The following is a 26280-nucleotide window of genomic DNA, read 5'->3' on the forward strand; positions in this document are numbered from 1 at the left end:
TCAATCGGTTGTGTTTTGAGAAAGTTGTTTTTTTGTGATTTAAACCGAAAGCGCTAACACCGCAGTGCGAGGGGCATGTCATTTCGCCGATACAAAACGCTGTTTTTAAAACCATTGCCAAGGTCCAAACATTACAGTTCAGTGGAAGTGAGTACAGGGTTCCTACACACAAACCGAAGTGTCCCTGGCTCTGTAAGCGTACGGACAGATTGTCTAGAAGACTGAATACAAAACATGTACCTTCCCGAAAGTAGTTGTTCTCCAGACGCCATCTTCAGGAGACAGTCCGTAAAAGTCGAGTGCCGAGTGCAGAGCTAAATCCTCTGGAAATGCACAATTTCGTAGCATTTTATGGAAACACAGTCTAGTGTTTAGTTCGAAATTAAAAGGAAACTGCATGCAACAACATTATAGTCCAAGCGGGTTGGAATTTTGAATGGGAGGCCATGTGATGCTACGAAGTTGTGCATTTCCAGAGGATTTAGCTCTGCACTCAGCACTCAACTTTTACGGACTGTCTCCTGAAGATGGCGTCTGGAGAACAACTACTTTCGGGAAGGTACATGTTTTGTATTCAGTCTTCTAGACGATCTGTCCGTACGCTTACAGAGCCAGGGACACTTCGGTTTGTGTGTAGGAACCCTGTACTCACTTCCACTGAACTGTAATGTTGTTTGGACCTTGGCAATGGTTTTAAAAACAGCGTTTTGTATCGGCGAAATGACATGCCCCTCGCACTGCCATGTTAGCGCTTTCAGTTTAAATCACAAAAAAACAACTTTCTCAAAACACAACCGATTGACATGATTGTGCTACCAACTCAACGTATGCACTCCCAATCATGCGAAAATAGCCCTAAAAAGCATTTCACTCCGGAGTATTCCTTTAAATATTTCTAGTTAGATTTTAAGTATGCAAAATATTCCAGTTAATACTGTCATTAGATTATTCCTCTGGGAGATACTACACGTGATTGGCATGACCTGGCAGATGCACATGCTCCATGCTGTCACACGTAGACACACACATCTCAGATGAGTGGTTTGGTTTAAACTTTGACGGAAAAAATATTATGTATTATTCTATCCACGTTCACTGGATGTGAGCAATCGCGCGCTCTGAATTGCTACTCTGTTACTAGGCTATCAACTCGTATACCATGAGTAGAAAAAAACAAAATTGCAGAGCGTGTTGCTGAACCAACCGAGGATGAAATAAAAACTCGACTCGAAACCCCCCCCCCCCCCCCCCCCCCAAAAAAAAATCTAAAACAACAAAATATGGAATAAAAGTATTTGATGGTAAGAACGTTTCTTTTATTTTTCAAGAATTATTATTATCACATTTTTCACAAATTGCTAGTCATTTCGCCGGTTTGTTGACATTCTAAGTGGAAATTATTTGGTCGGACGTTTTGTATAAAGTTTTAATTTATCGAATTTGCTAAAAATAAAAAGGCTGCGTTTCTCAAAATCCAGTGAATGTGGCTAGAATAAAAGAGTTATTCCACTCAATCTCATCGTACATGGCTTCTAGACGATTCGGCACTGCGCACTTTGTCAGCTCTCGGCTCATGTACGACTCGATTTTGTGGAATAACTGTTAAATGTAGACTAATGTTCTCTTCAGTATGTTGGATAGATTTTTTTTTTCTTTCAGTTGTGTTTCCCACACCTTTTTTCCTTCTGTATCTTTCTTTTTCTGCACGTGTTCAGTGACGCGTATAATTTGAGAGTTAAACTCTGAAAGCATGCCAAAAATGAGGAACTGCATTATTCATGTATGCTCTGTGAGAATGGTATTCGCTCATCATTTTCTTGACATCAGTACCTTGAAAATGAGGAAGCAGCATGAGATTTTTCTGTAATATAGCAAATATTTTCTCATGTAGAACAGCTCTCTTGTCAACCATGGAACGTGTGTGTGTGTGAGTGAGAAGAAATTGTTTAGGTGTAGTGCATTTTTTTTGCAGCGGTGTTGTGTGTGTGTGTGTGTGTGTGTGTGTGTGTGTGTGTGTGTGTGTAAATAAGTAAATGTATGAATGAAAATTTCTGAAAGTGGGCCTCATTTGCATGATAGAGTATGAGAAGATTGGAGGAGAGCTTGTGAGACAGAGGAAATTACACTGTAATTATAGCACAGTGGAGACACTTTCCAGCCCCTCTCACATGCTCACGTGTACACTTTCACACTGGAAATGAACTGTAATTAATCAGGAAGGTGTTAAATTTGATTCCAGGCCAGAGTCAAAACCATGGTCAAGATTGATGCAGTAATTTCCCGAGCTTATAATTCCCAGGGAATTCTCTCCTGCTTGAACATAAGCCAGCACTTCTTGATTGTTGTTTGTCCTAGACTACAACTTGAATGTTAACAAAATTCAATGTTAACAAAATGAATAACAGAAGAAATGTCAGGAAATGAGCTGAATGAAGGAATGAGTTTTTTCCTTAATAAATACATCACTAGTTTCTCATGCATCATCCATTAACCTGCTTAATGTGCAATTTGAAATAGAGATCTAAAAACCGAATAATGAAAACGTGAATTTTTATCCCCTGCTGGCCGAAAGGCCCGAAGGGGGATTATGTCGTGGCAATGTCTGTCCGTCCGTCTGTCCCGGGAAGGGTACTCACTTTCTGAAATCAACTCCTCTCACAACTTTTGGAAGAATTTCACAAAACTTGACAGGATTCTTTGTTACATGTCGGTAATACGCATATTGCAATTTCGTTCAATTCCGTCGCATTTTACCAGAGTTCTGGCCCTTGATTACCAAACTTGTACCGTACTTTGACCATTTCATGAGAGTGTATTAAGCACTTAAAGCATAGATATAGTTGCCAACGGGCGATATCGTGCTCTCAGGGCACTCTTGTTAAATAAGACACTCAAATATCACAAAGTTTTTACACTCGCATGAAGTGTTTTTTCAGACTATTCAATAAAGCAATATTTCACAAGATTGAAATCGGAACACTTTTCTCACATTTAAGTCCCATGCAGGGTTCTCAAGAAAATCTGAAGTAGTCAGCTAAAAAAATTAGGCAGTAGGCGGCTAATGCTAATGCGCTAATGTTAAGGGGGTCTGGGGGCATGCTCCCCCAGAAAAATTTGAAATTTACATGCCTTCTGGTGCATTCTCAGCTAATAAATTACGAACCATTTCCCTGTAAAATACTTGCAAAATCTGTATGAAATTTCCTTCCAGATGTGTGTGTGTGTGTGTGTGTGTGTGTGCTTGGCTTTCTCAGTTCCCTTCTGTAGTACGCTGCCTGGCTCTGTAACATAACTACATGCGCTACAGCGTGGTCATGTGGTCCGGCTCAGCCAATCAGAGCGCGAGAATCAATCAACAAATGGTGTCGCTTCCAGTCATGATCCAAATCGAAGACAATTTCGTGGTGAAATAATTGAATTTGCAGCAAATTATGGCCAGTGGAGACGATATATATATTTAAAAAATACAAATTAAAAAAACACTCAAACATTGAAAAGCAACTTTTTATTTTTTTCTGGGATCGAGTAGCCGACACAGACTGACTGTGTAGCTGGAGAAAACCGCCAGCGCTTCTGGAGATCTTTGCATGTGACATGAAGAGCAAAGGGAAACACGACCTTTCTGAAAAAAGTGCATTCTGTAAGAGTTATCATGAGAGGAGAAACTTATCGCGAGAAGAGAAAACCCAGCTTTAATTGCATCACATCACTTAATGGAGAAACAGACAATTCACAACTGTGTTTTGTCAGACTTTTTTAAATATCGCTTTTATTGTGAGCAAAATTGCAACAGAAACCCGGCTAATATTTGCAATCTAAATTTCATCTAATAACTGACGTCAACAGGAAGAGTGTTACGGGAATTTCATGGCAGTTAGGAAAGCAGGGATTACTAAATTCTGTAAAATATTGTTTAAAGCCTGAATATTCCAGGTTAACGCAGCACCATAACTTGATATGAGGACACTGAGGTTCAGACCTCTGCAGGGTCGTTCCCCATCTCCAGTTATCAGATTCATTATGGAAGCCATGAGGTCCTGATGATAATATGGAGACGGAATGTAGTCTACTATGCTGGAACAAGACTTGAATCTTTTCACACTTGAAACTTGCATTCCAGCAGTGATTGACCTCAGAACCACTGAGGAGGACATCTCAGGCTTGTCCAAAAACTTAATTATCTCTGATGTTTAACTGTCATGACATGCTACACTACCAGACTTTACGTTCTTCTTCGGAGATATTCAATGCACATCTGACAAAGCTTTGATATAAATGTTTGAATTTATGCAAGAACATATGATATAGTTGCGAATCTCCATGAGGGCTCCTCAGAACGTTGCGGTAATGTTACCCTGCGTTAGCAGTGACATTGTAATGCATGCTTTCTCAGTAATTACTGAGGAGAAGCAAGATAGAAAATGAGGACAAGCACATGCACAAAGAAATATAGAGAGAACTAGAAACTAAAATATTGAACTCAATCAAATGAAACGGTCTCACTGAAGTCAGAGGAGCTTATAGAAGAATGGAATATAAGATTAGAAATTAGCCCTTGGTACACATTCAACATAGTGGTATATTAAAAATGAAGTGGCTCACATTTCTGCACAATGGTACACCAGTGATGGAACACTACAGTACTTTATTCTTCCACTTTATCTTTTTTTACTGGTCCAGGCAGGGAAATGATATTTTATTATGTTCTCACCATAACCTAGCATCAGCCTTTATTACAGATACTCAAAATGGAATCATGTAGTCTGGACAGTTTTCCAGTGAAACGTGCCCCTGCCTTTACTCAGTCACTCCCTCCATCACTTCCTCAGAATGGATGGCTGTTTACGTTGAAGGTCCTTTCCTTTTTTGGAAGATTCTGCTTCTGTGAATTGTCTCCGTTTTTAGACCAATGATACAGAATACACAGATAAGCCGTAACATTCAAAACACTGACAGGTGAAGTGATCATCTCATTACAGTGGCACCTGTCAAGGAGTGGGATATATTGGGCAGCAAGAGAACAGTCCGTCCGTCCATTATCCGTAACTGCTTATCCTGTGCAGGGTCGCGGGTAAGCTGGAGGCTATCCCAGCTGACTATGGGCAAGAGGCGGGGTACACCCTGGACAAGTTGCCAGATCATCGCAGGGCTGACACATAGAGACAAAACAACCATTCAACCATTCACACACTCATTCACACTTACGGTCAATTTAGAGCCACCAATTCTTGGGTTTCACGTGACGTCACATCTGCCTCATTAGTTATTCAAAACTTTAGCTGGTGGTCTACCAAAGCTCGGTTGACAAAGCGTTTGTACAGAGAAGGTGCATTGCTCACCTGAAAAAATGCCTTATGCTTGAGTTGTTTTAGGTTGTTCGAATCGATCAAACCGTGAAACTGATAAAAGTTTCTTCAGGGTTCCCCGTGAACTAATAAAAAAGGGTGAATGAACACAGGATTTCACAGAAAAGGTGTCGAGAAAGGTGGCTTTTGAACCTCTCACTGAAATCGAAGGGAGCAGAGTTGAAGCGTGCTCAAGTTTGCAAGAATCACTTCGTGAAAGGTTTGTATATCCCGCTCATCTATGTTGTTAGTGTTTTCCGAGTACTTTTCTTGCTACGTGTCGTTATTTTACGGTACTTTTTTTTTGTCACGAAGTGCTAAAGTCCCCAGCTGTTTCTTTTGTTTACTCCCCACTCAATGGCTGCCATACTGAAAACAATGCATGTCTCGCTTTCTTTAACAGAGTGTCCTAGTGGTCTTTTCAATGAGTCTTTCAGCAGGTGCACACGATCAAAACAACCACGAATAATAAAGTCCATATGCATGAAGGTCGCGACAAAATTCTTACCCAGCCATACAGTTACAATGTGCCGTGATCACTTCTCCGTCTTGTTTAACTAAGCTCCAGGTCTTTAAAAGGGGTTTCTGATGATCTTTGTGAATGATTTACCTGAGAGATAAGAGCCAACACAAGCAAGAATCAAGCCAACTGCTGTTTGTTTACACTTCAGCTTGCAGCGCTTCGTTGTAAAGACGCGAACGAAAAGCTTTTAAAAAAAATACGTAGACAGGCAAAAACAATACAGGATTCATTTGGCAGCGACTTGATACCGAGGTCCTTTACCCAGCCACATACAAATAAGTTGTAAGCCTCCATACTCTTCCACGCTTTCATCTGTTTTGCGGTGTAGAAGGACATCTGCAACACCAGATAGTTCGAGATGTCGGGGAACTCGACTGAAGGGTAGTTTTCGAGATCGTATGACAAATCCTTCTTTCCCAGACTGTAGGGGTCAATTCCATTGTACATAGCAATCTTCTGAATATACAGTATCTAAAGCTAGCAGTGGCTTCTAGATTACGAGCATACTCTAAGTTGCTTGCATCACTAGTTGCTTGCACTACGGCAGCTGTTTTGGTTTGCTTGACCACCAGCAGTTTTACCGGAAGTGAAATCGCTAAGAAAAGTCATGTGACTGAAACCCAAGAATTAGCCTAACCTGCATGTCTTTGGACTGTGGGGGAAACTGGAGCACCCTGAGGAAACCCACGCAGACATGGGGAGAACATGCAAACTCCACATGGAAAGACCTCCGTTGGCCACGGGGCTCGAACCCAGAACCTTCTTGCTGTAAGGCGACAGTGCTAACCACTACACCACCGTGCTGCCCGCAAGAGAACAGTCAGTTCTTGAAGTTGATGTGCTGGAAGCAGGAAAAATGGGCAAGTGTAAGGATCTGAGCAACTTTGACAAGGGCCATATTGTGATGGCTGGACGACTGGGTCAGAACATCTCCAAAACAGCAGGTCTTGTGGTGTGTTCCTGATTATACAGTGGTTAGTACCTAACAAAAGTGGTCCAAGGAAGGACAACCAGTGACTGGGTCACAGATACCCAAGACTCACTGATGTGTGTGGGGACCTGTCTGGCCCAATCCCACAGAAGAACTATTGTAGCATGAATTGCTGAAAATTGCGGCTGGCTGGCTGGCTGTGATGGAAAGGTGCCGGAACACACAATACATCTCAGCTTGCTGAATGTGGGGCTGTATAGCTGCAGACTGTTCAGAGTGCCAGTACTGATCCTTGTCTACCACTGAAAGCTCCTGCAATGGGCATGTGAGCATAAGGACTGGACCATGGAGTAATGGAAGAAGGTGGCCTGGTCTGATAAATCATTTCTTCTTTTACATCATCTGGATGATGGCTGGGTGTGTTGCTGACCTGGGGGAGAGATGGCACCAGGATGCACTATGGGAAGAAGGCAAGCCAGTGGAAGCAGTGAGATGCTTTGGACAATGTTTTGCTGGGAAACCTTGTATGGATGTAACTTTGACATGTATCACCTATAGGGCTGTAACGATATGCGTATCGAAATCGAAATCGCGATACGCAGAGCCACGATCCGTATCGCGATACAAGAAGGCAGAATCGCGGTACACCCTTTCAAACTTCTCCTCAGCCCAAAAACAGAGGCGTTTCCAAACTTCAATTTATGAATACTTTACTTTTTATTTAAATTACATTTTAAACTTACTTAAATTACTTTTATTTTTTTATATCTATTAGTAAGTCGTTTTTTCGCCGACCTGCGACAATCTTCTGCGAGTCACGCAACGTCCACACTCGCCACTGGCAGAGCATTCATTTCTTTTAAGCGGTTGCCATTCTGGTTGCGATGCGGGGAGCGAATCTGTAAACAAGCAGCTCATTGGCTGGCTAGGTGTGCCACAAGCCAATCACAATCACTTGACCGGAAAGGCATGCAGTGTTGCCAGATTGGGCATGTTTAGGTGCTTTTTGGCTGGTTTTGAACATATTTTGGGGTGGAAAACGTTAGCAATATCTGGCAACACTGAAGGCATGTCTGCTTGGGCGGAAGCCTTCTGCGGCAGTTACGTTTTGACACGCGAGCAATGTTTCACCATAAAAATTCCGTAATTTCCATCTGTTTTCCGCGATCACAGAAAATCATTGGCCCTATGAGAGTGAGACAGTGAGAGAGCCACCCCCCCCAAAAAAAAAAATCTTAACGGATTTACACGATTTGGAAAAATGACTTTTTCAGAACCGAAAAAAACAGAGCTTCCGGCTCAACAGTATTATTTTGAGAAATAAAACAATCTTTGGATATACATTTGTTCATTTTTGCATACATATGACTCATTCTCTGCAGTGGTCTGAATTATTTGTTATTAAATAGTTAATGTAAGTAAGTAAATGTTAATAAGTCAAATTTACTACTTTAAAAAAACATATAAAAAAAAAATCATGGGCGTATCGAATCGTGGGTCAAAAATCGAGATACGAATCGAATCGTGAGTTGGGTGTATCGTTACAGCCCTAATCACCTACCTAATCATTGTTGCAGACCAAGTACACCCCGGCACACTTCATGGCAACGGCAGTCCCTAATGGCAGAGGCCTCTTTCAGCAGGATAATGCTCCCTGCCACACTGCAAAAATGGTCCAGGAATGGTTTGAGGAACATGATGGAAGAATTCAAGGTGTTGCCTTGGTCTTCAGATTCCCCAGATAACCATCTGCTCGAGCATCTGTATGATGTACAGGACAAACAAATCCGATCCATGGAGGCCCCACCTTGCAACTTACAGGACTTCAAGGATCTGCTGCTAATGTCTTGATGCCAGATACCACAGGACACCTTTAGAGGTCTTGTGGAGTCCAGGCCTTGACGTGTCTAAACTGTTTTGGCAGCATAAGGGGCCCTACACAATATTAGGCAGGTGGTTTTAAATGTTATGGCTGATCTGTGTATGTAAGCAGGTGAAGAGAAACTGTCAACGTTTTGAATGCCTGCCCCCATTTCCACTCCCACACACTGATGAGATTGACAGGTTTAGGTGTGACTGATGTTTACATCTTATTAGCAGCTATTTCAGCAGCTTACACAGACACTTGTTTTTGTTTTTCTGTGGCATGGTGATGAAGATGGAGAGCTGGAGGATTCTCCTCTCTGAGGCTTCATTAACATCAGCATCCCTCTACTGCCCACACACACACACACACACACACACACACACACACACACACACACACACACACAGGTGAGTTATCCTTCACAGAATAGACTGCTTCGTTGCTATGGATACACATTTTGGAGCTCCTACGTACTGTAGTTCAGGGCTTTTACCATGACTTTCCTACATGCGTGCACACATGCAAACACACTCTGTTTTACTATGCTTATGCCAGTGCTTCATTGAAACATTCCAAAAGAAAACCCTGTGGTTTGTTTAAATCTTGGTTAAATAAAAGCTGTTATTATTGGAGAATAACGTTGTTAAAAAAAACGGTCAAACCCCCGATATTCCTATCCTTGTGGGGAAACTTGGCCCCCACCAAGATTATAAAAATATCCTCCACACACCAAATAACCTTGCAACCTCCTTCAAAAAAATGCACCCATTAAGTGTTTCCTTTTAATGCACAACATCTAATTACCTTCCCTCTATATCTTCTTTCAACCTAGATTGTTCACACTTTTCATGTCTGTATGTGCTGTTCATTTCTCTTCCATGACACTTTCATTTTTATCTCTTTCCAGTCACTCACAAACCAAACCATATATAGCACTACATCCATCTCATTCCCCCCTTCTCTCTCTCTCTTTCTCTCTCTCTCATATTCTACTTATTCTCTGTTTTTATGGCTGCCGTTGGCTATTTTCTCTTGTGCTAATGCTCTTATCTCCTCAGTGCACTGCTGGCTTTAGGATGAAGCCTCCCACACCCACTCCAGGCTGACACTCTCTCTTTCTCTCCACTTCCATTTTTGTGCAGTTCTCCCTCTTCCAAGCGTGCTTGCTCCAAAATTGGGCCATCGCATTTTTTCAGATTCGCTATTATTATTATTATTATTATTATTATTGGCTTAGACACATGTCCCCCTCATTATTTTGAGGGTTGTAGACTTAGTTTGCCTGTTATAATATCACTGATTATTTTTCTGAAATTTAAATTTGAATGTTAAATTTTTTTCCCAGTTTAGTCACTGACAATTCCCACGTGACAGCTGAGTCACCCAAGACAACTACCCATCTGTACCCATTTAATATGTGCATTCTCTGACGCGTGGGAAACGGACTCGTCTCATCTCATTATCTCTAGCCGCTTTATCCTGTTCTACAGGGTCGCAGGCAAGCTGGAGCCTATCCCAGCTGACTACGGGCGAAAGGCGGGGTACACCCTGGACAAGTCGCCAGGTCATCACAGGGCTGACACATAGACACAGACAACCATTCACACTCACATTCACACCTACGGTCAATTTAGAGTCACCAGTTAACCTAACCTGCATGTCTTTGGACTGTGGGGGAAACCGGAGCACCCGAAGGAAACCCACGCGGACACGGGGAGAACATGCAAACTCCACACAGAAAGGCCCTCGCCGGCCACGGGGCTCGAACCCAGACCTTCTTGCTGTGAGGCGACAGTGCTAACCACTACACCACCGTGCCGCCGGGAAACTGACTACGCCCATGTTTACATTAGACCGTATCAGTGGATCATCAGATTAACGTTTTTAATACGATTAGTGTGCACACAGCAACACCAATACACGATTCGCGTGCACATAGCAACCCCAATACACGGATACGCTCGGCTCCGCAGGCATCCTGCGCTCCAAATCACTCCGCCCTGAACAGCGAGTGCCCTCTGGAGGGTGCGCACTCCGGCCCTGCGCAGCTCACACAGCGCGCGAGTGAAGTGCACAAGCCACGATTCGGGACTGAGCCGCTGTGTGTGTGATCCCAGCGCATATCACTTACCACTTGCAAGTGGAAGGATGGCAAGCCTAAAGACAATCATAACTACACAATGGGCAGTATTTGCATCAGTATTTGCAGTATTTTCATACTTTTATACTCTTTAATGAAAGGTGATACAAGGCGGAAGTCCGCGCCGTTTTTCAGCAGTCGCGTCACATGACCAACGCCAGCGAATCAGGAAGGTGGATGTCACAGTGACGTTGTCCAATGAGACGCCAGCTAGAGGTCAGCACAGCGTATCCGTGTATTCTGAATGTTTACACAGCACCAGAGCTGACACGATCTGGATTGAATACGTGGACGCTGGCGGATTCCCGTTTCCCGGCGTTTCCAGGCGGTTTAATGTAAACGGACAGTGCATCCGCGAAGAAAATGAGACAGATACGGTCTAATGTAAACGTAGCCTACCAATTTAAAAAAAAAATGCATGTAATAGGCCAGCTGAAGGTGCAGCTGAAGAGAGCACCGACTGCCCTATTTTTATGCATGAATTCCGAGACGATGGCAAGTTTCTGTCATGACTCCTGATACCCTGATTATAGGGTGATGCTTAGACAGTCACAGCACTCAGGAGCCCAATCAGTGACTTCTTACTGACTTACTATTACACTGCTTTGCTGAATACTCAATTCTGATTGGTCAATTACGGCATTTAATGGGCTGTTATTTCTGCATAACAGACCAATGCTATGGATCATGTATTTAGTGGAAGCAATAAAATAATTTTAAAATCAATATTTGTGTCAAATTATTGATTTCTTTTGTAAGTAGCTGTGCAATAAGCGAGATAATGTACAGCGAGCCAGTCATTATCGAGTATTATACATACAGGACACTTTTTCCATGGAATAAAAACATGGATTCTATTCCCTCCTAGCAGGTTTCGTTCATTTCGTTCGATAGCATATGATATTGTTAGCATATCGCTTGTCCTACATGTATTACGCCACTCTACCCAATGGAGAATGAGTGTTGAATATGGTTTGATATTGCATGGTTGTCAAGACAACATGACGTCAGATTTCGGAGATGTAAAACTTCCGCGCTAGTGAGTGACTGTGACAATTTGTAAACGAACATGGCCGCCAGGTTTGCTTCGTTAAATACGGAGGATTTTGAAAGAGAAAGATGTGTTGAACACCCAAAAGAAATGTGCATGTATAATAATAAATATTGGCTGGCTTTTTTTCGTGGTCTATCAGATATATATTCCGTTCAGCTAGCATGATATTGAACTCGTCTTCATTGCAGAGAAGAAGTTAAGGCTGGCTTTGTGTCTGTTTAATAGGTCTCAGGAGGCCATAATCAGATACAGTAGGTTTAATCACACATTTGACCTCATTATTTCCAAATAATCAGTTACTGTAGGTGTCTACCATCGTTTTGTTTTATATTATACTGGTGATTTGGTTCTCCCCTTCCTCATTTCTTTTCTTGATACAAGTCAAAACCTACCTCTGAACCTCTATGGAATTTGAGCTTGCAACCATTTTAGTCAACAAAAGAACCTTAATCACCGCTGATCTTTCCCCCCCACAAATCTCTTGTGATTATGATGGCTTTGATTTGATAACGTTTTGTAAACATGTGTGTAAAAGTATTGAACACATTTATTGTGCAAGTTTGACATTTGACTTTATTAGCAACACAACTCATTCGTGCAATTGTCTAATCAGCCAATCATGTGGCAGCAGTGCAATGTATAAAATCATGTAGATATGTGCCAGCAGCTTTGAGTAATGTTCACATTACCCATCAGAATGGGGGAAAAAATGTGACCGGAGTCATTTTGGACTGTGGCATGATTGTGCCAGATGGGCTGGTTTTCCCTTGATCATCTGGGATTTTCACATGTAAGTCTCTCTAGAGTTTACTCAGAATGGTGCAATAATTAAAAAAAAAATCCAAAACATCCAATTAGTGGCAGTTCTGCAAACGGAACCACCTTGTTGATGAAAGAGATCAGAGAATGGCCAGACTGGTTCGAGCTGATAGTAACTCAGACAACCCCTCTACAATTGTGGTGAGCAGAAAATCATCTCAGAATACACAATACATCGAACAGCATTACTAGCATTATTATTAATAGTATTCGTAATATTATACTGAAAAGTAAAGGCTTGTTTTTCTTAATTTACCCACAAATGTACACTACCGTTCAAAAGTTTGGGGTCACCCAGACAATTTTGTATTTTCCGTGAAAAGTCACACTTTTATTTACCACCATAAGTTGTAAAATGAATAGAAAATATAGTCAAGACATTTTTCTGGCCATTTTGAGCATTTAATCGACCCCACAAATGTGATGCTCCAGAAACTCAATCTGCTCAAAGGAAGGTCAGTTTTATAGCTTCTCTAAAGAGCTCAACTGTTTTCAGCTGTGCTAACATGATTGTACAAGGGTTTTCTAATCATCCATTAGCCTTCTGAGGCAATGAGCAAACACATTGTACCATTAGAACAGTGGAGTGATAGTTGCTGGAAATGGGCCTCTATACACCTATGGAGATATTGCACCAAAAACCAGACATTTGCAGCTAGAATAGTCATTTAGCACATTAGCAATGTATAGAGTGGATTTCTGATTAGTTTAAAGTGATCTTCATTGAAAAGAACAGTGCTTTTCTTTCAAAAATAAGGACATTTCAAAGTGACCCCAAACTTTTGAACGGTAGTGTATTTATTCCACTTAAGTGTTCGGCTAACCAGCTACTGGATTTGGGACACAACAGCATCCTGAACTATTTAGTATTTGGGATTTCTAAATACACCGGAGATGCCAAAGGCTTACAAAAGTACAGATACCTACTGATATTTCGAGGCAGGTTTCGTGCCAGAATGTTATGGGAAAGTCACAATAAAGAAAAATACCTTATTATGACAAAGGTAAGCTCAAACATGGACTTCTAACAGTAACAAGTGTTGCCAGGCAAAACAAACCTCGCCCGGCAGCATTATTTTATACCTATATGTTGATAATGGGGGCGGCACGGTGGTGTAGTGGTTAGCGCTGTCGCCTCACAGCTAGAAGGTCCGGGTTCGAGCCCCATGGCCGACGAGGGCCTTTCTGTGTGGAGTTTGCATGTTCTCCCCGTGTCCGCGTGGGTTTGCTCCGGTTTCCCCCACAGTCCAAAGACATGCAGGTTAGGTTAACTGGCGACTCTAAATTGACCGTAGGTGTGAATGTGAGTGTGAATGGTTGTCTGTGTCTATGTGTCAGCCCTGTGATGACCTGGCGACTTGTCCAGGGTGTACCCCGCCTTTCGCCCGTAGTCAGCTGGGATAGGCTCCAGCTTGCCTGCGACCCTGTGGGACAGGATAAAGCAGCTAGAGATAATGAGCTGAGATGTTGATAATGGTAATATTTCTCAATCATCAGCCGTCAGGTGATAGTCCTATGAAAATCCATGACCTTGAGTTTGACATTTCAAAATCCTTCAAGGTCAAAGGTCATGGTGCCAAATGAAAGCCCATATGACACTAATTAAGTTGATAATGGTAAATATCTGTCTACCATCAACCGTTTAAGTTACAGCCCTCTGAAAATCTGTGACCTTGAGTTTGACCTTTCAAGGTCTCTCAAGGTCAAAGATCATGGTGCCAAATGAAAGGCCATATGGGAGCTCCTGTATGCTCATAAGAGTAAACATCTGTCGATCAGCAACTGTTAGAGTTATAATGGAAAATGTTATTTTGACCGAAAGGTTGACCTTTCCAGTGACCTTCACCTTGACCCAATTACCCCCAAAATTTAATCAGGTAATCTACGGACCATTGCCCACCTACCCTGAAAATTTGAAGTCAATCGGTGCAACCGTCTAGACGCTAGATTGTGAACAGACAGACCACTCTGATTACTGCTTACTCCATTGCGGGTGAGGTAATAAAACAACAGTATTAATAATACTATACTAAATAAAACAACAGTATTCATAGTATTAGTACCCAGTATTAGTATAGTGTTCCTAGTAAAGCGTTCTGTGAGTGTATACCTAAAGCGTTGATTCGTTGCATGAGACAAGTACGGCACTTGATTACTGTGTTATCGTGTAATGTCTTTGAGGAAGTCGTAGCTTCTTCCATGTCTCCGAGAACACACCCTGACAACCCCCATATTTTTATGCTGTAAGCCAATATAAAATTAGCAACTACTCTTATGATAGACTCAGATGGCGTAAATGTATTTCTGTCATCCTGGCTCTGTGTGGTAATCCATCATAACACAATTGAGCTTAGGTTCGGCTTGCCAGAGTGAAGGGTCCGCTTGTCAATCCTTTCTTTTTTGTCCGACACTCAGTGCAGGTAGCTGAATACTAATTTGACCAGGCTTGATTATCAGCTGTGAAGCACATGATTTACGACATGGATCAATGGAGGTGCTGATGAAGGCTTTCAGTCGCCCAGAACATTAAACTGTCAAGTAGTAGTAAGTCACGGTGACCAGGTTGTTAAAAAGGTGCCTTACTGTTGAGACTTGGCGATGCAGCAGTACAGCTTCTTGAGTATGAATTAGTACGAACATAAAAAAACCTGACTTTACTCTTTGTACCTTTTTAAAAACAAAAAACTGCCAATGTGAGGAGTGCTGGGATGACTGCTGTTACACTCTCAGATGTGTAGCTAATATTTTGAGTGGTACAGACTAAGATTGGTCATTACCATAATCGCTGTTGGTTTTTGGATTGCTGTAGCACTTCAGTGACTTATTTAGGCAGAGATAAACACAATGACCTTTGATGGCATGTTTGCTCGTTCAGTTAATTATGCCAGTACATTTGGGCAACGTTTTTATTTTGCTCTTATTTTAGGTATGAGTAGTTTTGATTTGAACTGATGGTGTATCAACAAATCTTTGACGTATATGCTTGTTATGCATGTGAAAGTGTTTTAAAATCTCTGAAATCAGAACATTTTAGAAAATTGATTTTTGAATTATGCAAATTAGCTCCTAGTTAATGAATCGTGGGCCTCCATCAGTCAACTTTTGACTATGGATAACATCCGTCCTCTATCTATCCATGGAACTTTGGCAGCTACGGCTGTGGCTGTAGAGCCCTACGCATGAGTGGCAGTCCCTGCCACAAAGGTTGCATAGGAAGGTAGTTGCTGTTGGGTTGAAAGCTCTGTGCTCTCGCTGGTGTGCTCGCCTGGCCACTGCCTCTTCCAGTAACCTAGTCTTGCCTGCTTGAAGCTGCTGGTTTAGGGTGTGTTTCCACTCTAGGCGATCTACTGCAATCATCTCCCAAGACTTGACATCAATGTCCACCGCTTTCATGTCTCTTTTACAAATATCCTTGTATCGGAGGCTGGGCCAACCAACATTTCTCTTGCCACTTGTGAGTTCTCCATAGAGAATGTCTTTAGGGATACAACCATCTTCCATACGGTGGACATGGCCCAACCAACGCAACCTGCCCTGTCTTAGAAGGGTGTACGGTAGATGCTTGGAAGACCAGCGACAGACAGGACTACATTGCTGGAAACTGTCTTTCTAAGCTATCCCCAAGATTCGCCTCATGCACCTTAGGTGGAAGGTGTTCAGTCTTCTCTCCTGTCTTGCATATGTAGTCCATGATTCGCTGCCGTACAACAGAGTGCTGATGACACAGGCATTGTACACTGAGTTTGTCCATACTCGGGTAGTGAGGTGAGCAAAAGTTGTGGCCTCCTTGCCGATTCTCTTGTTGATCTTGCTATCTAAAGATAGATTATCAGCAATGGTGGAGCTGAGGTATGTGAACTCGTGGACGACTTCGAGCACGTAATTGTTAGTGATAAGTGGTGCATTCACGGTACTTTGTCCCAAGACGTTCGTCTTCTTCAAATTGATAGAGAGTCCAAAGTCCTCACATGCCAGAGCAAAACATGTGTACATCAATATGATACAATGAATAGTTGTATCATATTGATGTACACATTCAACAAGTGAAGTTTCATTCTGATATGAGCATAGAAAACTATCAGTGTGATACCAGGTCTTGAATGTTCATAATGTTCTAAAGGTCATTTATTGTATCTTCCTAGAGCTACTTAAAACTATTGATAGTGCATATTTAAAGACGAAGCATTAAAACACGTGTTTTCTGTTGTAGAGCCATTTTACAGGCATGTTTTAATGCTTCGCCTTTAAATATGCACCATCAATAGTTTTAAGTAGATCTAGGAAGATAGAATAAATTGCCTTTAGAACAGAACATTTAAGACCCGGTGCATGACATCCAGAACTGGATGGACAACCAACAACTGAAGCTGAACCCAGGCAAGACAGAGGCAAGACATCCCTGCTCTATCCTCTCCACCCCTGGATGTTGTCATCTTCCTGGAGGACATCTCTAGGTCTCCTTCTCCCAGTGCGAAGAACCTAGGTGTTCGATGATAAACTCTCTGCCTCAGCGAACATTGCTGCAGTGACCCAGATGTGTAGATTCCTCCTCTACAACATCTGAAGGATCTGCCCTTTTCTTACCACCTACTTTACTCAGCTCCTGGTCCAAGCACTAATCCTCTCCCACTTGGGCTACTGCAACTCTCTCCTTGCTGGCCTTCCAGCTTCTGCCATCAGACCCAGGGCTTTGAACCAGAATTTTTTTCCTATTGGTTCGTTCCGAACAGAAACGGAATTTTAACGTTTCTGGTTTTGGGTTCCACTATTAAATAGACGTTCCCGAGCCGGTTAGAACAAAAAAATTTCGTTCCCGGAACGGTTAATTACGTTCCCTGTCAGCTGTTTAACAAATGGCTATAAAATTATGTCTCTGTCTCATCCAGCTTAAGCCAAATGTAGGCCAATTCTATTACAACCTTCATTAAATAAGACAAGAAATAATTCAAAACAATTATTATTTCAAATGTTGGCGATTTGGATTCTCAGTATGTCTTCCCATCTCCACAAACAGAAAAAGTGCCAAAAATGAAAGATAATTCGTTTAGTGTGTTACCAAAGGCTAGTCAGGCCCTATGCATTGATAGGCTAACAGAGGTTAACGTCATTTAATGTTCGCGAGCCTCTCATTAACGTGGACAAATATATTGATATCGTGTTTGAAATTGACGTTTTTGAATAACGATAGACTGCAATATTTACCTCTTATTTAAGATGTGGAGACGTGATAGTAGTCCACCCTCCCGCTCTGTCCATTCAGTCAGCGAACGTCACACAGGAAGTGAACCCCAGCGGGTCATAGAAACTTGCGCGGGAGAAGAATGACTTTTTTTATTTGTAGGCTACGGAAACTTTGAGGAACGAAATAAAAACCAGTATTAACTGGTTACCGTTATTTTTAATAAGCATTTCTGTTCCGGAACATAAAAAATAATAAAGTTTCTGGTTTCGTTTCTGTTCCATGTGAAATGGAAAAAGTTCCCGGTTTTCATTTTGTTCCTTGAACCGGTTCAAAGCCCTGATCAGACCCTTGCAGCTCATCCAGAATGCTGCAGCTCACCTGGTCTACAACCTCCCTCGTTCTTCCCATTTCACCCCTCTGCTTGCCGACCTGCACTGGCTACCTATCGCAGCTCATATCAAATTTAAGACGTTGGTGCTAGCTTACCAGGCTCTCAAGTGGTTAGGCCCAGCATATCTCCAGAGTCTGATCTGCCCCTACACACCAGCCAGATCCCTATGCTCCGCTACTCATGGTCGCCTGGCCCCATCCTCCTCTCTGCTCCTGCCCAGCCCGTTCAAGACCACTATCTGTCGTGGTTTCCCGTTGGTGGAATGACCTTCCCATTGAGGTCAGAACTGCCGGCTCCCTGACCACCTTCAAGCGCAGACTGAAGACTCACCTCTTCAGGCTGCACCTCTCCCCTGCTTCCCTGCCCACTGTGTTAACCGCATTTTGGTCTTGATCAACCCAGTCTATGTATGGTCTAGCCTGGGGTTAGCTGTTTTGAGTTCTTTATTTAGTTATACTTTATATGGTTGGTTTGTTTCCTTGGCTGTTTGAGTATTAGTATTTCAACAGCATATTACACTAGGTACTGCTGTCACTTGTTCAGTTGGTACTAGAACTTTCTTGTCTAGAAGTTCAGCACTTCGTGTACCTGACTTTTGCACTCGTTGTACGTCGCTCTGGATAAGAACCTCTGCTAAATGCCATGTAATGTAATGAATCATTTGGCTAATGAGACAGAGACATGATTTTCTGTGTATTGATTGATTATACAGGGTGGCCCAGAAGTTAGGGGGTGTATTAATCTACACTTATTATTCCAGAGTGCCCCCTAACTTCTGGGACACCCTGTACATAGATGTGGTGAAGCAAAGGGTGTTCACTGTTTCACTGACCTCCATATTTAGAAGTAGTAGTCTTTGTCGCATCAACATTACAGCACAGTGAGATTCTTTTTTCACATATTCCAGCTTCTTAGGAAGTTGGGTCCAGAGTGCAGGATCAGCCGTGGTGCAGTGCCTGACGGGCTGAGAGGGTTAAGGGGCTTTGGTCAAGGGCCCAACAGTGGCAGTTTAGCAGCGCTGAGGCTTGAACCTCTGCCCTTCTGATCAGTAAGACAGATCTTTAAACACTGAACCACCACTGCCCCGATGTATTTAAATTTGCTGTTGTTCAGCATTCAATCAAAGTGAAGTGGGTTTGAGAGTGCCATGAAGAAAACTAATCAATATTGACAGTCTCCTCTGAAGGAGAATAAAAAGCTTCACCAGTTCTCCATCATTACTCACGTGAAGTATGGAGAGGGAGAGAGAGAGAGAGAGACTGCCTGCTCCTCATACGACATCCTCATAGCCCTCATTTTCCGATCTCAAGGGAAAAACCTTAATCTCATCAGGACATGGGTGCACACAGGGCCCACAGAGGGCACATCAATCATGGATTTCTGCCCAGTAAAGCCAAGCTATTTGTGTTTGTCCTAGAACCAGACAGATCAATAGACACTTTGCTTTAATAAGCATGCGCGCGTGCGCGCGCACACACACACACACACACACACACACACACACACACATGTGCACCCAGGTCCTTGACTCTCCTTCTGATCACTGCCCCTGATCCATACATCTTCACCCAGTCTATATGCCGATATGTCTATGAGATTTGAGAGTGTGCGTTTTGTAGACAACGTTGCTCATGTGTATATCTCACTGAGTCAGCGATGTCTGGAAAAGTAGTAGTTTTCAAGCAACAGAATGGATATCTCCACACCCTGACACACTGTCAAATCTGTCATCATTCTCTGGAGCCTTACAGCTCTGTGTATGTGTGCGCGTGTGTGTGTTTTATATATACTACTGAGGACCAAATGTCCCCACAAGGATAGAAAAACCAACAATGTCCCAACAAGGTTGAAATTCGGGTGGTCCTCACAAGGATATTGCTGTGTTTTTTTGTTTGTTTGTTTGTTTTTTATAAACAAAAGTTGAAAAATAAATAAATAAAAGGGCCAAAAAGTTTCCTTTTCATTACTGAGGTTAAGCTTAGGTTTAGGTGCAGGCACAGCATTAATTAACTGCAATAATAATTGTCAATGGAAGGTCCTCACAAGGATAGTGAGAAGTGTGTGTGTGTGTGTGTGTGTGTGTGTGTGTGTGTGTAGACAGTGGAAAACTGTGCTTTCTCTGTTTGCTCATTGCTCATGAATAGAGACAAAAGAGCAGCTAATGCTAATGTTAATTAATCCATTCATTAACCTATTCTTAACCTGTGAGCATGATTGACACGAGCTGACCGGCTTGAATCTGCTGTGCATTGGAAAAAATAAATGCAAAACCATCCCTTTGAAACATCTGTTCCAGCCAAATAGATGGATCTATGCAGTTGCTGTTGGAAATTTGTGACTCGGTTCTCTACAAGGTTCTGAATCTCAGACAAAATGCTGTAGTTTCAGGTTTTAAGGTCTTATTTCATTTCTATTTCCTTGCCTTCACCCTCTTTTTTCCTTTTAACTCCATTATCTCCCTCTACTCCCCCTAAGTACAGTACATGTGTAAACTGCTTGTACGCTCTCTTTAAAATGCTGTTTGTAGGATATATTGACTGAGGTATGTAAAGCACGTTGCTTCTCCTAGCTGTGTGTTAGCTCAGGGCTTGAAATTAACCTGTGCTCCGTTTTATCGTGTAGAGAAATCACTGCCTGTTTTATCACCGGAAGCTAACAATGACCAACTTGACAGGCGATGTGTTAATTCCACTCTCTCACAGACAAAGACATTCACTGCAATTTTCTATAATTTTCTGGATAGATTTTTATTTATTTATTTATTTATTTATTCCTGATTTCTCTGTATCAGCAGAAACCAGAAGTGTGGAACACTTGAATTTTAAGCATTTTGCTCCCTGCTTTGATTCTCTGGACCCATAAATCATAAGTCAGGCCCCCCACCGGCCACATACACAGAACTGCACTGTAGACACCATGCCCCCTTCTCCTCAGGGCTTCAGTTACTTAACTCACGATTGTCTAGTAATGTTGCTCATCCTGCATTCAGGTACCCCAGGCACTGGCACAGCGTGATAATGAGAGCTTGTTTATCATCACTTCCTGACTGAAGAATTAGGATGAGAAAGACTCCTATTTGTTTATGTCTCTTCTCTTTGTCTTTTTGTTTCCCTCTTTTTTTCCCCATGCTCCTGACCCTTGACCGTTTTGTCTACGCTGCTGACTCTGAAAGTCTGGGGTTAATGCGCTTCTGCAGGACGTAAATGGAAACCTACCATTCGACTACGCCACTGAGGGGAGCGAGACCAGCTACATTCTCACCAAGCATCTGGAAGAGTGTGGTACGGTCAATCAATAAATAAATAAATAACCTTACCTTAGACTGCCATGTCTGGAAATAACAGTGAATAAGATATGAGACGTATTGTATGTGTCTTAAATGCCCTTAAATGTTGAACTGTTTATCTTATTCTGCTCTACTGTGTGGTGATGTGAATGCAAATCTTGTGCCCATACTGGAAATTAGAAAGGAATGAGAAAATAATCTGGCTTTTTTTTTTTACGAATATTCTTAAATAACACTCTTTTCTCTCTTTTTTTTTTTATTGAAGAAAGGTTAGGGTATTTCCTGTTTGCATAAAATCTATTTACGAGACAGAACCTCTCAGGAATATGGGTATACAGAGTGATGGCAGGAAGTGTGTATTTTTCATACATGAGCTGCTCACTTAAATTGAGAATTAGCTGGTGAATGGTTCATAAGGTATATCTATACAATCATGGTGGCATGATAATTGCTGGTATGATTGAAAAATCAACAATCTGCTTCATGCATAGTAAGATTACATTTAAATAATATTGGCTGGCTTTTTTCCGTGGTATATCAGATATACAGTGGTGCTTGAAAGTTTGTGATCCCTTTAGAATTTTCTATATTTCTGCATAAATATGACCTAAAACAACATCAGATTTTCACACAAGTCCTAAAAGTAGATAAAGAGAACCCAGTTAAACAAATGAGACAAAAATATTATACTTGGTCATTTATTTATTGAGGAAAATGGTCCAGTATTACATATCTGCGAGTGGCAAAAGTATGTGAACCTTTGCTTTCAGTATCTGGTGTGACCCCCTTGTGCAGCAATAACTGCAACTAAACGTTTGCAGTAACTGTTGATCAGTCCTGCACACCGCCTTGGAGGAATTTTAGCCCATTCCTCCATATAGAACAGCTTCAACTCTGGGATGTTGGTGGGTTTCCTCGCACTAACTGCTCGCCACAGCATTTCGATTGGATTAAGGTCAGGACTTTGACTTGGCCATTTCAAAACATTAACTTTATTCTTCTTTAACCATTCTTTGGTAGAACGACTTGTGTGCTTAGGGCTGTTGTCTTGCTGCATGACTCACCTTCTCTTGAGATTCCGTTCAAGGACAGATGTCCTGACATTTTCCTTTCGAATTCGTTGGTATAATTCAGAATTCATTGTTCCATCAATGATGGCAAGCTGTCCTGGCCCAGATACAGCAAAACAGGCCCAAACCATGATACTACCACCACCATGTTTCGCAGATGGGATAAGGTTCTTATGCTGGAATGCAGTGTTTTCCTTTCTCCAAACATAACGCTACTCATTTAAAGCAAAAAGTTCTATTTTGGTCTCATCTGTCCACAAAACATTTTTCCAATAGCCTTCTGGCTTGTCCACGTGATCTTTAGCAAACTGCAGACGAGCAGCAATGTTCTTTTTGGAGAGCAGTGGCTTTCTCCTTGCAACCCTGCCATGCACACCATTGTTGTTCAGTGTTCTCCTGATGGTGGACTCATGAACATTAACATTAGCCAATGTGAGAGAGGCCTTCAGTTGCTTATAAGTTACCCTGGGGTCCTTTGTGACCTTGCTGACTATTGCACGCCTTGCTCTTGGAGTGATCTTTGTTGGTTGACCACTCCTGGGGAGGGTAACAATGGTCTTGAATTTCCTCCATTTGTACACAATCTGTCTAACTGTGGATTGGTGGAGTCCAAACTCTTTAGAAATGGTTTTGTAACCTTTTCCAGCCTGATGAGCATCAACAACGCTTTTTCTGAGGTCCTCAGAAATCTCCTTTGTTTGTGCCATGATACACTTCCACAAACATGTGTTGTGAAGATCAGTCTTTGATAGATCCCTGTTCTTTAAATAAAACAGGGTGCCCACTCACACCTGATTGTCATCCCATTGATTGAAAACACCTGACTCTAATTTCACCTTCAAATTAACTGCTAATCCTAGAGGTTCACATACTTTTGCCACTCACAGATATGTAATATTGGATCATTTTCCTGAATAAATAAATGACCAAGTATAATATTTTTGTCTTATTTGTTCAACTGGGTTCTCTTTATCTGCTTTTAGGACTTGTGTGAAAATCTGATGATGTTTTAGGTCATATTTATGCAGAAATATAGAAAATTCTAAAGGGTTCACAAACTTTCAAGCACCACTGTATAACATTCAGCTAGCATGATACTGAATGAGCTGAATGAGTCAAAGAGGAGTTCAGTATCATGCTAGCTGAATGGAATATATCTGATATACCATGGAAAAAAGCCAGCCAATATTATTATTATTATTATTATTATTATTATTATTATTATATGTAACAATTATAGATTTTACAAAACGTTAAGAATGGGGGGGTTAGTTACCAATATCGAATGCTGATTCTGATCCAATGCAATTCAATGTTCTGCTGGCGAACAAAGAAATGCTTCTGTGCATGTGCAGCAGAAAACTCTGATTGGATATTCGCATCAGCTCCGATGTGTCATGTCATGTTGTCTTGACAACCATGCAATATCGTAAACCATATTCAACCCTCATTCTCCATTGGGTAGAGTGACGTAATGCACGTAGGATAAGCGATATGCTAACAATATTGCATGCTATCAAACCAAATGAATGAAACCTGCTAGAGGGGAATAGAACATGTTTTTATTCCATCGAAAAAGTGTCCTGTATGTATAATAATTTCTAACAAGTGTTGCCAGGCAAAACAAACCTCGCCCAGTAGCACTTATGATGAATATGAAGGAAGATATCGCAAAAAAAATAGACTCTATGGGTCCATGTGGCTACTGCTTATAAATAAAATTGTTTTCTGATCCCATGTCCATACAGTAAATATATTTACTCTATGAGGCAGCAGCCACAAAAATGAAGCGTAATCCAGAAATGACCATCTCATCTCATCTCATCTCATTATCTCTAGCCGCTTTATCCTGTTCTACAGGGTCGCAGGCAAGCTGGAGCCTATCCCAGCTGACTACGGGCGAAAGGCGGGGTACACCCTGGACAAGTCGCCAGGTCATCACAGGGCTGACACATGGACACAGACAACCATTCACACTCGCATTCACACCTACGGTCAATTTAGAGTCACCAGTTAACCTAACCTGCATGTCTTTGGACTGTGGGGGGAAACCGGAGCACCCGGAGGAAACCCACGCAGACACGGGGAGAACATGCAAACTCCGCACAGAAAGGCCCTCGCCGGCCACGGGGCTCGAACCCAGGACCTTCTTGCTGTGAGGCGACAGCGCTAACCACTACACCACCATGCCGCCCCCAACAATGACCAATTAAAAATAAATAAATGGGGGAAAAAAAATCACATAAGTAAAATTTACCAAGTGTCTGTACTTTTTATATTATTCTACTCTTACCTCTTACAGTTTTCGAAATCAAAACCTCCGAACTGAGGCTGACATGCACACGCTGTCGCCATGACTGAAACTCTTATTTCCTGGAAATGGCCCAGCGCTAGAGCTCAGTGGAACGCACTTTCCCTCTGTAATAAGCATAAACATGTCTGAAAGCAATTTCTTTAGTCTCGTCCATTTATTTCGAATGGTGAACCGAATTGTATGCACTCACTGGCCATTTTAATAGGAACACCTGTATGCGCATGCGCACTGTGCAATTGTTTCACTCATTTTTACAACACGATGACGTAGTGGCTAGCACCTCTATATGAGGCAGTAACCACAACAAAAACGATTTTGACCTTTTTGGAGACCTTGACTGGATGACCCTCAAAGTGTTGGCGGTTCTGTTTCAGACCAATGCCCATCTATCCTGAAAGTTTCATCAAGATTGATCCAGTCGTATTCCTGTAATATTGTTAACAAAATAACAAAGAAACCCGACTGAAAACAATACCTCGCCCCACTTATTCTGTAGCGGGCAAGGTAATAATACACTAGCAGTAGTATTACTACTATGCTTTATAGTACACATGTGCTGGACAGATGTTGGTCTCTAAATGTGCAGACAGTGCAGAAATGACCTGAAGTTTTACATCTCCAGAACTTTTTAACCGAGCTGTGTGTCCTGTCAACCCACACCTAAAGTAATAGCCACTTAGCCTACTTTAGTCTATTAATCAATCAATCAGCCTGAGCCCTAAGGGAACCAGGAAACTTGCATCTCTTTAGTGTTATTGGACTAATAGATGCGTCTCATCAGTATAGAGCAATTTAAAGCCTGGGAAAAATAACTGTATATGGTACAGCTTCTGTACCATTCCGCTGTGTTGTATTGATATGCAAACAGCAACACAATTATTTGTACATTATAATATTGGTTTCAACAGCTACAGTATGTACTAGCATGCACACGAAGTATAATCACATCATAAATTCAATTATGAATAGCTATAGGCACCGATCAACTTCAGATATTCTGCTGATCAACATCAGCCTGCGAAATACTTCCTTCTGCACCGTGCACAGTGACTGAGCTGTAATGCAATTTGCAAATGATTTTAATAATTCAAATTCAGTGAGTGCTGCCTCAAGAACACAAAGAAAGCTAGCATTCAGAGTTCAGTTAATCTTCATTCTAAATGCGTGTTTATGGTAAAGATAAAATGCAACTCTGCAGATACAGCGTGCAGAGCATTACCTATCTGCTCAGTTACATGAAATAAATAAATGGAGGGAAAAAAGGAAACTACTTATGGTAGCAGTAGCAAAGAGACAGAGGATTTGTACCTTCAGTTCTAATCTCATTCAATTCCATGAAGTACTGTATAGAAGTATAA

The 26280-nt window shown here is 41.8% G+C and overlaps 1 protein-coding gene across 1 annotated transcript in view; it reads left to right on the top strand.

Moving 5' to 3' along the window:
* Positions 1-26280, top strand: part of myo16 (myosin XVI) — a 250670-nt gene that overhangs the window by 51077 nt on the left and 173313 nt on the right. Inside the window, exon 5 of the mRNA XM_060929678.1 lies at positions 21425-21533. Within this exon, the coding sequence (XP_060785661.1) occupies positions 21425-21533 (109 nt within the window). The remainder of the gene's footprint in view (positions 1-21424; positions 21534-26280) is intronic.

This window comes from Neoarius graeffei, chromosome 9, assembly GCF_027579695.1.
Source record: "Neoarius graeffei isolate fNeoGra1 chromosome 9, fNeoGra1.pri, whole genome shotgun sequence".
In the NCBI taxonomy this organism is placed as follows: Eukaryota; Metazoa; Chordata; class Actinopteri; order Siluriformes; family Ariidae; genus Neoarius; species Neoarius graeffei.